The 15030-nt window shown below is 36.5% G+C and overlaps 1 protein-coding gene across 4 annotated transcripts in view; it reads left to right on the top strand.

Moving 5' to 3' along the window:
• The window catches only part of LOC122147428 (netrin receptor UNC5A-like), a 168635-nt gene that overhangs the window by 136045 nt on the left and 17560 nt on the right, over positions 1–15030 (top strand). For 2 of the 4 annotated variants that reach the window (XM_042769978.1, XM_042769980.1), the window contains 5 exons: positions 7799–8020; positions 8724–9023; positions 10452–10539; positions 11131–11299; positions 14528–14761. In XM_042769978.1, coding sequence (XP_042625912.1) covers positions 7799–8020; positions 8724–9023; positions 10452–10539; positions 11131–11299; positions 14528–14761 — 1013 coding nt within the window. The remainder of the gene's footprint in view (positions 1–7798; positions 8021–8723; positions 9024–10451; positions 10540–11130; positions 11300–14527; positions 14762–15030) is intronic. The other 2 variants (XM_042769979.1, XM_042769981.1) reach the window with 1 other exon arrangement.

Consider the following 15030-nt stretch of genomic DNA (forward strand, 5'->3'; position numbering starts at 1 on the left):
GACTTACTGGGGGCAGAAGAGCTTCTAGAGCATCTGGTTTAATGTGCTTTCACAGCTATGCAGTCTTTATGTGCTAAAAGTGTTGCAACTAGAAAAATCCTACTTGAAATATTTAAATCTTGAAATGTTTGTGTTGGCCAGAAAGTGATTTAAAATGCTAAAATTGGAATGAATTTATTTGTTTGTGTACTATAATGCATCATCTGTTTAGGGTTCGTATGATTTTATGTTTTTCTCTTATGCTCACAAAGGCTGCATTTATATGAAAATGCAGTGTTAAAACAGTATAGTATAGTATAGTATAGTATAGTATAGTATAGTATAGTATAGTATAGTATAGTATAGTATAGTATAGTATATAAAAACATGATTCATCAGAAATCATTCTAATATGCTGATTTTCTGCAAAAAAAAAATAAACATTTCTTATTAATGTAAAAAAGCTTTGGTGCTGCTTAATATTTTGTGGAAAAGTTTAAAAATCACAGCATTTATTTTAAAAATTATATCTTTCGTTACATTACAAAATGTCTTTATTGTTTTGATTAATTTAATGCAACCTGTTTCTATATATATATATATATATAAACATAAATAAGTGTTATAAGTGCAAATAAATGGTGATAGTTCGGCAACATTCTCTAGTGCAGCTTGGATAGTTATAGACAGGTTGAGTTTGTTTTAGTACATATTTTTTCATCTTCTCTAAGACATTTAAATATTGCTCAAACTTGTATAGTACAGTACTGTATAAAAATTTATTTAGTGTGAACTTGCAAAAAGCTGCACTTTTAATGTCTTGCCCTGTAATTTACCCAATGGTTATCATGAAATGTGGTGAGCTGAATACTTGTTCTTTATTAACAGTTAATTTGGGGCTGTTTCACTCCCAGCAGAAATCAGGGACTCGTCTCTGCTACTTGCTTCATGTGCTATTCTGTTTAATCTCTCTACGGCCATGATTGTTGCTGATACGGATCGTCGACAGAGATAAAGAGAGGCAGAGTGTGTGCAAACACTCCCATTAGTATGTGCAGAAGTAGAGGTCAAGAGTGAAGAGTTTGTATTCCCGTCAATGCAGTTCTAGAATCCTTAACTTTTCTACTAAGGGCCACATGGAGGCATGTCCAATTATAGCATCATCTCAAACCACCCCAGCATATTTGCAGCATTGAGATTTTACGTGCTAAAAATGTCAATGTTGCAAACAGCAACAACAAAAGAAGGAAAATACTGAATATTGCAACCTGCCAGCTGAGCCCAAGGCCTAGTTATTATCATTAGATGTTTACGTTCCTCTGTTCTGGGAAGTTGCGCAGCAGACCGGATGTTATTAATTGGCCCATATTGCTCAAATTAAAAGCACAGAAGCTGGTACAATGGCAGCCATGGAGCAATTTGCTCAGCTGGGTGTCTGGCTAAGCAGATGGGGATCATAGTGTTGTATTCACATCCTCTTGGATTAAAGAGATAGGACTGGCGTTTTATTTTGGTTTTTGTTCTTTAGGTTTTTGCACATTTCAGATTTTAATGTGAGCCCTTCCAAACATCATTTTCACATGGTTGTACTAGCTCAAACTTTTTTAAAGCATACACTTACAGGCAAAAATCCCTTAAAATTGGAATGCTGGCCGCAGAAAAAATTATTGTCCCAATCTGTTCTCAGCAGATGTCTCTCGCCAGACAATAGACCTGTTTTACACAGTAATGAGCAGAAAATCCTGCCTGCTTTGGCTACCCCACTGCACAGGAAATGCGTTTTTTTTTTCTTCCTCGGAGGCTTTAATTAGTTGTTAGTGGAAACTCTTGTTGAAATAAAAGTAGCATTTAGTGTCCTCGTAATTCAAGGTGGAGATTAGCCCTTGAACACCTGCTATGGGTTAAATGCAAGTTAAAAAGCAACTGTGTGATTTGAAGAGCATCAGACTGACTGTTCACTCTGTACTGTGGATGTGGTCGAGGAGGACAGGTTGATACTCGTGCTTCCATCATGCACGTGCCATAAATAGAATCAATGTTTTTGTTAAATATGACGTGTTTCTTAATCAGCAGTTTGTTACGTTGGTGCTAGAAAAGATATTCCCATCAAAAGCAATTTGCTTTTCCAAACAGTGCTTGAGTTCTTTTTACTAAGGTTGTGAGAATGGAAATATTTATATTCAACGTATCTGTTGCGGCAGAGTTTTTAATAATAAATATTATATTATAATATATAAAAATATATAATATATTGACTTCATAACACTGACTTTATAATAACATTATGCATTCAATATTAATAAATAGTTATATCTTATATATTTTTTTCCTAACCACATGTATACAGAATACTGAATTTATATTTTATGCAATTATCTTTTTTATTTTTATATTTAAAAAAATTAAATGCTAACAAAATATTATATTTTTATACATCATAAATACATTTTTATGAGTAATTTTTTTATACCAGTGCATTCACAATACAAGTAATTTATACCAATACAAGTACACCAGTGTATTTCCTGTGAAAAATAAATTGCATAATTACTCATCTATTTTAATATTTCTAAAGATAGGTTGATAGGAATATTGTTCCAGGATGTACAAGGGTGTAGATTCAAAATCACGGCCACCAAATAGAATTTTATAGAGGTGTCTATTGTTTGATTTTCACAAATCAGTGGATAACTACAGTGTGGATTCTGCATAATGCCTCATAACCTCCATTCATCTAGTCAGGATAATTAACAGTTTGGCGCATCACCACCTGGTGAAATTACACCCAGGTGTTGCTGGGAAAAAAAGTGATGATGGGAAGGAAAATTCATGTTGCTGAATTAATGCAGCCTGCACTGATAATCAGGCTAATTTGTGGAATAAAGTAAATTAAGACATTTAAAAGCACTTTGTTTTTAACCAATCAGCAATAGTGGAAATAACATTTTAACCTTTGAGTGCAAATCTACTCTTTGTCTTTCATACTAAGGGAATAAATCAGTAATACCATTTTTTTTTTTTTTTTTTTTTTTTACCACTGTGATAAGATTCTAAAGATTAAATTTTAGACTTTTTTTAATGACCATATGACCTCCACATTTTTATCTTCTCATAAATAACCACAAATAACTATATTGCAACCAATATCTAACTCTCCATGATGAATGCTTCCTGATAACGCCTCATGCTAGTGTTTTATCAACAGCACAACACAGACAGAGACCTAGCATAAACTTCAACACTGGATCTTCCTGACAGAATCACTACCGTCTCTTTAAATCTCATTGTTACAAGTCTGAACTTGTTTCTGTCAGCCATGATAGAAGAATTGCAGGTTGTCGGCTGTATCCCACCGTGAGAGAAGGGGAGGCACTCTCTGAGATTTACCCACAGGCAGAGTTTGGTCCCCTCAGGCCAGGCCTAACACCCCACTGTTAAACAGCACAAGATGTTGGGAGCCCACTCTGTTACACCTCCAGAAACCTGTGTTTCGACACACCTTACATCAGCCTCTGGAACAGCAGGAACATCGCTCGTTCTGTTTTGTGTTGATTACAGCAAAAATGGAGCAAGGGAGGGGGAATCTGATACCGAAAGCAGTTCGGATGCCTTTTCCCCCACCACCTCCACATCAAGCCGAGGTGAGGGAGAAAGCGATTGAAAGCGAGGCAGAGACAAGGTGCTGTGGCGGCAGAATACTGTTGCACGGAATCAGGCAGAATCCATCCAATTATAAAAGCTGATTAACTGTGTCAATTAAAGCGTGATGGATGTCTGTTCATTTATTGAGCAGGGCAGAGGGAATGCAACTTCGGTGATTGGCTCTTCAATACAACATCTGTTAGACCTGATAAAAAGTTGCACGAGGAGGCTCTGATAGGTGCAAAGAGATTTCCAGGTGAAATAAAGCAGGGAGAGGGGGTGAAGAAGATTGGTTCAGGGTAGAGAAACTTACGGGATGAATTACATCCTTGTAGGATGCCAGTGATTGGCACATTAAGCTGTGGATAATGTGATATACTATTTCTGCATATTGCTTTAAAACCAACACTTTTATAACACTTCTTTATATTGTGAAGGGTAATATGTTAACATAATGTCTTTTATCTCTCACAGTTGAACATTTAAAAAAAATAGAAAGTGGAAATTGTTTTTTTCAGTAAGTGTAGTTAACTAAACACACAAAACATATATCAATTAACCATTTGTAGTTGTGGTTGTATTAAGTGATATAACACATTCATTTATATATATATATTTTTTTTTTATTTCTAGAATGGGTTTCACTGAGCACTACAGCTTAATGTGCTGGATCATGCATATGTGTTTATAATATAATTTTATGTACAACTATGCACTTTATATTTTTATTTAATATTTCTTAATTTGTTTAATAATTAATTAGTAATTATTAGTAATTTGGTTATATAAATTGAAAAAATGCATTTATTTAATGAATACAATTTTAAATTTCACACACACACACACACACACACACACACACACACACACACACACACACATTAGTATTATTATTAGTATTATTGATATTAATATTATTAGTATTGGTATTATTAATATTAATATTCATATTTGTTTAAATGATAGTTTGTTTTGGTTATATTAGTGACAACTTATTCATTTTTTATATAAATTCCCAAAATATGTGATATTTATAAAATATATAAAAAATACAATTTAAAATAGTTTTCAAATGTTGTCAGAGATTTGAGATTTCACCATGTAATTTATCATTTTTTTCAATAATTTCATTTAAATTTGTATTTATTTTATTTTACTTGTTTTTTGCTTGTTTGTTTGTTTTCTCTCTCTCTCTACCAGAAACTGCATTTCATAATTCAGTGGAGAGTAAGTTTGCTTCCACTCTGGAGAGTTTTACAGATTTACAGACTCTTCAGCATATTAATCTTCTTTTTTTCATGCTATTTTCAGCACCTGGAGCGCACATGCTACAGGCACAAACCCAGCCCCCATCGTCTCGCAGTGCAACGACTGTCAGTTTATGATATCATAAGTCCTCTTAAACCATGACAAAGTCACTTCCCGCAGACATACTTAATGCATCGTCAATACAGAGACGCAGAAGCGATTCCTGTTTGCATGCGCTCAGTCATTCACGATTGAGCATCTGTCATGAAACAAGGCCTGATGTAATAGCACTTACTGGAGCTAGGCCACCCTCCTGCTTGCACTGTATCATGTCGTATTGACAGAGTCATCAGTCAAACATGTTCAACAAGACATGTCAGCACATGTTGCCGATGACCCCGAGCAGCATTAGCGATACTTTGTTGTCACGTCAGGATAATGGAACTATATTTGGATGAAATTAACTAGACCAGGCACCTGTAGTCCTGAGAAGTGTAGATTGTCTTAAGTAACAACTCCGCTGATAGCAATGAGGGTGTTTATTGCAACTCTGGTGATTAAGAGTGTGATGAACAATTAGAAGACAACTTAATTAGAGTGACGCAGACTTGCATAATGTTAATTGACAGCCCTGTTTTAATTGTCTGTGTGATTTTGGGCTTGAGGATGATTCTAATTTAATCATTTCCTTTGATAATCTCACTCTCATTTAGTCCAAACAAACCAAGCAGAGAGTGTCAGGATGGAAGTGTGATCGTGAAAGTGAGTCAAACTTCCTGTGCAGTTTTGTTCACACATTGGAAAGTAAATAAAAGGCTAATTAAGGGCTAAAAAAAAGTATTTCAAAAGTAAATTGTAACTTTAAATTTAACAACAATATACAAAAGAATGAGTTTACAAACTAACACAAAATTCGTAATGTAGAACTTCTGTTCCATATAGATTTGCTTTCTGTACTATAGATAGATAGATAGATAGATAGATAGATAGATAGATAGATAGATATATATATATATATATATATATATATATATATATATATAGATGTGTATTACTAGATAGATGTGTATTATTTGTTATGTTTTTTTTATGCTTTTTGATGTGTTTTTTTTTCTATTTATAAAGCAATTTTGCTCACATCCCCAAAAACAGGTTTTGTCAGATATTATTTGTCAGCAATTTCTCTCTGAAGTTTTTTGACTGTTAAAGACATGCACATTTATTTTTGATTTGGCCTTCACTTGGACGTAATGCTCAGTAATATGGCCCATATACACAGCTGTGACTCTCCCCCTGAATTCAGGAGCTTTGGCTGAGCGATTCCTCATAGCTTTAAGCTGTCAGTCCATGGAGCATCTAAACAGGCCTGAATACGCCTCTGCAGTCTCTCGTCACAATGCAGAGCCACTGGGTCTCTCCCAGCGGTGAGAGCAGACACCTCTACCACCCAACAAATCAGCATGCCACAGAGACAGCCCTCACAAATCTCATTTCCCACTGACACAATTGATTAGAATAATTTTAGATGTGATTGTCTCTGGGTACTTATCCATAAAGCTGCAGGCCACAATGAGAGAGGGCACATGAAATTATGTGGATACATAAGGAAATCTGCTTTGTGTCAGAAACACACACTCTCCCTCCCTCTCTCTCTCCCTCTTTTTGGAAGGAAGTGTCTTTCAAAATCGCAGCCATAAATTCAGCAGCTTGAAGAATGCTGATGTAGCAGGCTGCCAGCAAACACTCCTGTATCGCAGCCCCCACAATCTTTCCAACTGCAGAACAACCCACTGAAGCACAGATATGATTACCTTTTTAAGGAGGCAGCAGTAGGGAAGCTGCATATCTACTGAAATGTTTTCCCAGCAGTTAATTCCCTTACACACAATGCAAGCCAAGTCAGGTTTAGGTAATTCTGTTTGATAATAATTTCATGCTTGGAGGGAAAAACAAAACAAAACACTGGCATCTGGCAAAATTTGGTTAACGTCTGATTACAAAGTAATACACGAGAAGAACAGGTATTTCATTCTAAAATTGACATTGATTATCACTTTACTCAGTTTTAAACCATCTATTCAGGCAAATGTTTGGAGTGGAATACTACATGCATTGCACAGTATGCAGTGCTATTATTATTATTATTATTATTTTAATGTGAAACCGTTCACATTACATATTTAAAATAGTTATATAGTGACCTCATTGACCTCTTTGTGTTGATTGGTTAATTCAATGTATGATCCCAGACTAAATGTCTTATATAAATCAAGAAGCTATTTTATGCAATGTTCTCTTTTGTTTACTGCACATTTTGGCAGTTACAGTGGGTTATACAGGAAGTTAATACTTTTATTAAGCAAGGACAGATTAAATTGATCAAATGTGACAGGAAAAACATTTATAATGTTACATGAGATTTCTACAAAATTTTGTTCTTTTGAACTTTCTGTTCATCAAATAATCCTGAAAAAAAGAAGAAAAAAAAATCATTTTCCACAAACATTTTTAAGCAGCACAGTTGTTTTCAAAATTGATGATGATAAATGATTCTTGAGCACAAAATCAGCATATTAAAAGGATTTCTGAAGGATCATGTGACACTGGAGTAATGTTTTTAGCATTACGTAAAACAATTATATTAATGTTTTTAATTAATTAAAAATGTATTTGAAAGAATTACAGAGAGAACCTGGCTTTTTTATATCTCTGTTTTAACCAATAGAATTGCTGATAATATAAATATTATGAATGTAAACCAGATCTACAATCTGTGCTAGATCTACAATCCAGAAGTTGTCCTTTTCTGAAACTCATTGCTGACAAATAATAATAATTAAAAAAAAAAATACTAATATTGACAATATGGTAACCAATATTTTGTGTGACTATTACTGACACATATGTCTCTTTTTCTGTCTCTATGCAGCGGCATCAGGTGCTGAGGATGTGGCCTTGTACGTGGGGATCGTGGCGGTGGCTCTTTGTCTGACTCTGCTGCTGATTGTCCTGGTGTTAGTCTACCGCAGGAAGAAGGAAGGTCTCGATGCAGATGTGGCCGACTCCTCCATCCTCACCACTGGCTTCCAGCCCATGGGCATCAAGCCCACCAAGCCAGGTGTGTGGGCACCGCGCAGGGCAGCCCGCAGCAGTAGGCTATTGTTTCTCTACACTATCCAGCCCATCGTCACGGTGTTTCAGACCCATCCTTTCATCCCAGTGCCCATGTTCCTGTGCCACCTGTGGCCATGGCAATTCATAGTCTCACAATTATGTCCATGTATGTGTGGTGTTTGCGTTAAATGGAGGTAGTCATAGTTTTGTGTGTCATCTTCACAGATGTAAATGAATGTGGTGGTTTTACTTAAATCATCTTTGAAGTCATAAGTGAAAGGAGACCTTCACTCTTCCGCCTGCTATATGGGAAGTGATTTGGTAATAGTAGCATTAAGCTGATTTCCATTGATCTTCCCACGAAACAAATCTGCCTACTGCTGTGCACTTTTATTTTTACATATGTAAAATGTTAAACATAAAAAAAAATAATTGTAAAATCACAAAATATAGAGTTAGATTCTGGGAATTTGAACATGAATAAAGCCACACAGAAAGCTTTATTTAAAGTGTAAAAAAATGTAAACCATGACTGGCAGGCTTTCTTTAAACTCTGAATGGAATTGATTTTGGCTGCTAAGAGGAGGAGGCTACAAGTGAGTCTCTCTCAACGCCGGAGGCCCGGCTACATCCATGGATTTGTGCATTTGCACTGAATTTCAATTTGTGTTGTGCACTTTTAACCACTGTGACCTTTCGGAGTGTTTTTTTAACTTGTTTCTTTCTCTCTGACTCTACAGAAAACTCTCATTTGCTCACCATCCAACCCGATTTGACTACCACCACCACAAGCTACCAGGGAACTCTGCGTTCTCGCCATGAAGTCGCAGGGAAGTTCTCCATGAGCAACGGCCCCCTCCTGGAGCCACTTCCTAACGGCTCCCACACACTGCACAACGGCAAACTGCCTAGCGATCCCAATGACTTCATGAACCGTCTGTCCTCTCAGACGTATTTCAAAACGCTACCGAGAGACAACATCAACACCTCCTACGGCACTTTCAATTTCCTGGGTGGCCGCCTAACCCTCCCCAACACTGGTAAGATTATATGACTGCAAACAGTACAAAATATTTTTTGTGCTTAGTCCAGGAGTGTTGTGAAAGAGCTCTGGAGCTTTGTTAAACTGCAACGTTATTATACCGACATGGCCCAAAATGGAAGGGTGAAGTGATCCAATTACATGGTAATCCAAGCAGTTTTATGTAAATCGGGACACGAGTGAATGCGAACACCTTATAAAGACTCTTTTTTTTTTTTTTTTTTTTTCAAGTAACGAGGCAGAGCAGGCAAAGAAGTGCTTCCATTTAAATACTAATGATTGTGTTATGACAATGACCACCATTTTCCTATTTCGACGAAAATAGCTGTAATTGGGGAACATCTTGTTTTATTTGCCCATTCTTTTTTTCTGAAGGATACCTCACTGCATCTTCTCTGAGCTGAGCCAGTGACTTAGTTGTCAGCCGTGGCAATGTAAGCCGATATGCAGTGTGCACATTCATAGTGTCTGCAACACTATCCACTCCAAGGACACCACCAGAGTATATTCAAACCAATTAGTCTCCTTAATCACAGACAGAAGTTTCATCTGGCTGTCACATTATGAATCGCTCGCGGTCAAAGAGACCGCTCACGAGGCAGTGGAAATGAAATAACCAGGACTCCCTCGACTAAGAACATTGCCCTTCAAAATATAATACCTGCAACCTGTTATCCGTGACTGTTGTTACTTTTATTTGTTCATCTTATGATTATTTTAGACTAGACAAGTTACAAGGCAAAGTTTAATGTTTAGAGTTCAGGAGTTGACTAATTATATAATTATGTAATCACAATAGCATATAATTATTTATTTTTATTTTTTATTTTTTTTTTTTATTTTATTTTATATTAATTAAAAAAAAAAAAAAAAAAAATTTGTGTCATCTTCACAGTTACAAGTGGCCCAGAGTAGCCCATTTTATTATTATTATTATTATTATTTTTTAATATATTTGAATTTAATGAAATTTAAATGAATTATCATAAACTATTTAGGATTTCTGATTTCTTACTTTTTCAAGGTAACTTGTAAAAAAAAAAACCTTTTCTGAAAATTAAATTTACAATAGATTTTCTGAAAGTACACATTGTTTAGTTTCATAACCAGCATATTAACTTCTGAAACAATAAGCTTTGATTGTTTGGCTATTTACTGACAAGAAAGAGACTGGACCTCTTGTAACTTTAATTGAATACCCCTGCTTTAGGCTCTTCCTGCCACTGTCCATATCTCCAGGACATAAAGTGAAAGAGTTTTGGAATTTATACATAGTAGATGACATCTTTGACCTTGATCTTGGATTTGTATAGTGTTAATCACATTTACTTTTGTCACATAAAGGCCCGCTGTGAGCTGTGACAAAAGCGGCATTCAGATGGAACAAATGAGCCTACCTTGTCTCTTTTGTTCCTATTTACATTAGGAATCAGCCTTCTCATCCCGCCAGAGGCCATTCCCAGAGGGAAGATTTATGAGATTTATCTCACCATTCAGAAGAAGGAAGACATGAGGTAGGTCCCTGGAACCAATCTGAGGATCTGCCTCACAAAGAAAGGATGCACAGTTTGAATCAGAATTTAAAAAAGGCCAGGCACAGAGCGTTGAACGTAATTGAAGTCAATCTCCACATGCTCGTGTGTGTGTGTGTGTGTGTGTGTGTGTGTGTGTGTGTGTGTGTGTGTGTGTGTGTGTGTGTGTGTGTGTGTGTGTGTGTGTGTGAGAGAGCCGTTTGCTCAGATTAATGACTAATGCTGACTTGAGATATCAAAAGTTTGTGTGTGTGTTGTGTCTTGTCTGTTATATGTAAATGAGCCATGGGCCACAGAGAGGGAAATGTTCTCCTGTTTTAGATTTTCCTGTCGGAGTGAAGCACCAGGTAATGGTCAGGCTATTTTTTGCTCATGCATTCATGCAGTGTTTACAACCGGCTTCCTACTGGCCTTGAATGCAGAGTGTGAAAAGTCAGATCTGAGCACCAGAGCCCTGATTAATAGTGGAACCTCATCTTGTTAAAGGGTCTGCTCTGGGCTTGACATTGTCCATCCATCCAGACCCAGTTGGTTGAATCCTGACCATTGTGCTCCCCCACTGCCTCCCTCTAGATTGCCCCTGGCTGGGTGTCAGACATTGCTGAGCCCCGTGGTGAGCTGCGGACCGCCCGGTGTGGTGCTCACCCGGCCGGTCATCCTCACTATGGACCATTGCTCTGATGCGTGCCTGGAGAATTGGGCCATCCGTCTCAAGAAGCAGTCATATGAAGGAACCTGGGAGGTGAGCATTTGTTTGTATCTGTGTGCACGTGTAGATATATGTATGTATGTATGTATGTATGTATGTATGTGTGTTTATTTTTATGTATGTGTATTATGAAGGAATATATATATATATATATATATATATATATATATATATATATATATATATATATATAGAAGAATTATATATTTATATAATTTGTATACAGTATGTATATGAAAATATAAAATCCACCATGACACTCGTTTATATGTATTTTGAATGTTTGGTAAGCAGAGTCTTATCAGACTTATCAGCCAATCAAATTTGAGGACCAGTGCATTTAATAATGTACAGTATAAATTATACAATACTAAACTATAGATATTTATATATTAATATCCATTATTTTAATGAAAATTGCAGTTAAAATCCACTTGCCTCAAAAATCTGAATGGCATCAATACAAGTAAAATTGCATTTAAAGTGTTTATTTAATATTATTTACATAAATTTATTTAATAAACAAAAATACTACAAGCTTTTACTTGAAAGCTCGACAAATGTACTTGACAAATCTTCTTTTACTGCAATTACTTTTCTATAAATTGCTTTACAGTAGACTTCTGAGAATTGGAGTGTGGGAGAGAAAATATACTTGAATATCCAGGAATTTAATATGCAAAAAAAATAATCCCGAAACCATGTGCTGCAAGAATAAATTCCATCAGCCCAATTAATCATCGGCATGATGATAAATAAAGATTCTGTTCTATACAGATAAATAAATAAATATTATGTTGCACCTAATTTTAATTAGCATTGAACTGTATGTAGGTAGAATTCTGTACATTCACCTTTCTTGCCCTTTCCCATCTCTTTCTCTCTCATCGTCCTGCTACTGAATTGAATATCTTATGGAGGCAAATGGGATGTATTGTCATAATCATTTCAAATAGCCTTTCAGACAATAAAGCCCTGAAGTGTCTCCATCAGCGTACTCCTCATTTCACCTCCTTCATCTCTCATACCTTCACATTTAATCTCCATTTAATTGTATGGATCTTTTCCTCATTCCATCCAATGGCCGTCAGCACCCACCTTTAAACTAAACTGGGGTGAGTCCTTCATTACGCCTGATGGCTTTTCCAAATCTGCTCTGAACCGCATCGGGTCGGTGCAAGATATATCAGGCACAAAGACAAGGAAGAGGAGGAACCTAGGGAGGAAGGGTGGAGGAAGAGAGTGAAGGTCTTCTTTCATGTTTGATACTGTGCATAAATTATTCAGGCTCCTTGGGTGGCAGCAATGGGGCGGCAGTAGAATGAATAGGCCTGTCTTAGATAGAGGGTAGAGCAGCACTTTTAATCATTCCCTGCCCCAAATATAGCCCATCGGTGGCAGGTCGCCGTTCTTGGCCAGGTACAGCAGACGAAAGAGGGAAAAAACACAAGGAAGTTTGTCCTGGAAGGAGCCTTGGCAGACAGACTCGCAGCAATTAATTTCTCCAGAGGACGCAGATCAGCAAAACGTGAGCAGAAGAGAATGAAATACAGTCCATGTCGTTATCGAACCGTGGGAAGATTTTTTTTTTCTGAGTCATTTAAAAAAAAAAAAGATCATGAAAAAAAACCGAGACTTCATTGTGGTCAAATGAAAAACGGTTAGTGCCAATACTAATTTCAGCGATGAAGATAGTGGCTTATTTTATTGATTGCTGGATGTAATTTCCTGGCCTGGATCCTGAGGTGCACGACAGTGGGGCCGCCTCTCTGTATTTGATTAGATAATGGTGTGAGCGAGAGAAAAAGAAAGACAGTGTGCGAGAAATCTTTCTGATGAGCTTCCTGCAGAAGGTTCTGTCGCCACATATCCCACTTGCCTTTTCTCTAATTAAAGCCACTCAGGGGGGCCATTATGTGATTGTATCTGACTGAAGACTGTGAGAAAACGGCATGTTCCCTCACAATAACCTTGGCCTTTGCTAAAGTCACGTTTTCTGACAGAATGCCTTTTCTTCTGATTTTAATACATTTTTCTTTGCATTAGCCTATAGGACACTTGAAGGCATTTCTGATATCTGTCAGGATTCTTATATCCAATAAAAGTAATTATCTTGCCATGCCCTGACAAGCTCTATATTGCCCATGGCAACCTGTTAATTAGTTTATTCTCCTGGTTATTAGTACAGAAGCAGCTCAAACTGTCAAACTCACTAACTGATTAACACAAAACAGTGGGGTGCAAAATGTTGTAGGATATGGAAAAAATCATTAACGGTCATACTTAGTGATTTGAAACAATTTTGAACAAACTACTAACCTTAAGAATGAAACTCATCCTGTACTGAACATGAAAATACTTTAAATAATGTAGCTTTTTGAGGTGTTTTTGTTGTTTGTTTGTTTGTTTTTGTTTTTTACTCTAACTATAAGGATGATTTCTGAAGGATCATGTGAGACTAAAGACTAAATAAGAAACATTAAAATTAAAAATTAAAAAAAGTTATTTTAAATTGTAATAATATTTTACAATATTCCTGTTGGATGCATTTTTGATCAAATAAATGCAACCTTGGTCACCAAAAGAGACATAAGAGACATTTTTTAAAAATCCTACTTGAATGATATTGTTCAGTGAAGCAGCAACCTAAGACATATCTAGGGATCAGAATATCACAGAAACCTGAGCCTGTAAAGTTGCCTAAAAAAACACATAGAGACACGTAGCTTTGTGGCGGCAAGTTTTCCATCTGAAAGCTACAGAAATTTTATTTAGAATATGCAAAAAATCCAGAAATACTGTTTACAGTCCAGAAATAATAAAATAAATGCATAAAATGTGTTTGTTTGTTTATTTATTCATTTATTCGATCAGTTTTATTTTTATTAATTAAAATGTTTTTTAATTGCTCTTCTTCTGGTATTTAACTTATTGGTATTTTCACATAAGAAGTAAATCTGAGCTGTAGAAATATCACACGATTTATTCCCAGAGAAAGGCAAGCTCCGATCACTTAGTGGGCATTACCATGTGTGAGCATTCAGGATGAACTCCTGCTATTAGTGTCTCATTAGAGCACAGAACACAGCTCATTATGCAGATCTTTCAGTTTCTGCTCTGCCAGATCACTTCACTGTATCTAAAATCTGACACCGAACATCCCCAGGGCAGGAGTTGACCATCTCTCCAATAACTCCACTGACACAGCTGCTCTCTGCCCTCCCCTCTGATCCCTGTGTCATTGTCTCATTGGCTCCTCAGGATGTACTTCAGCTTGGTGAGGAAGTGTTTTCGGAGCCGTACTACTGCCAGCTGGAGGCGGAGACGTGCCGGGTGTTCACTGAGCAGCTGGGCCGCTTTGCTCTGGTCGGGGAGTCCCTCAGCATGGCTGCAGCTAAACGCCTAAAACTGCTGCTCTTTGCTCCTGCCTACTGCTCTACGCTGGAGTACAACATCCGCATCTACTGCATGGATGACACACAGGACCTGCTAAAGGTGAGGCCTTTAATATTCAAAATTTATATTATCTTATGACAAAACCCAGCTAAGAAAAATGTGTTGTAAGAAAGTTTCGCTAATGTTCCCATTAAGTTCTAAAATTATCCAGCTATTCTTGGTTATGTGTTAACGTTAAGGAAACATTCTATTTTATCATTTTGCAAACATTATGGGAATGTTACTATTAGATGTTCTATGAACATTTGGAAGCAAGTAGTTATATTTGAAAAATGTTAAGCGAATATCCAACTAAAAAAAAAAAAAAA

The sequence above is a fragment of the Cyprinus carpio genome, chromosome A14 (genome assembly GCF_018340385.1).
Source record: "Cyprinus carpio isolate SPL01 chromosome A14, ASM1834038v1, whole genome shotgun sequence".
NCBI lineage: Eukaryota > Metazoa > Chordata > Actinopteri > Cypriniformes > Cyprinidae > Cyprinus > Cyprinus carpio.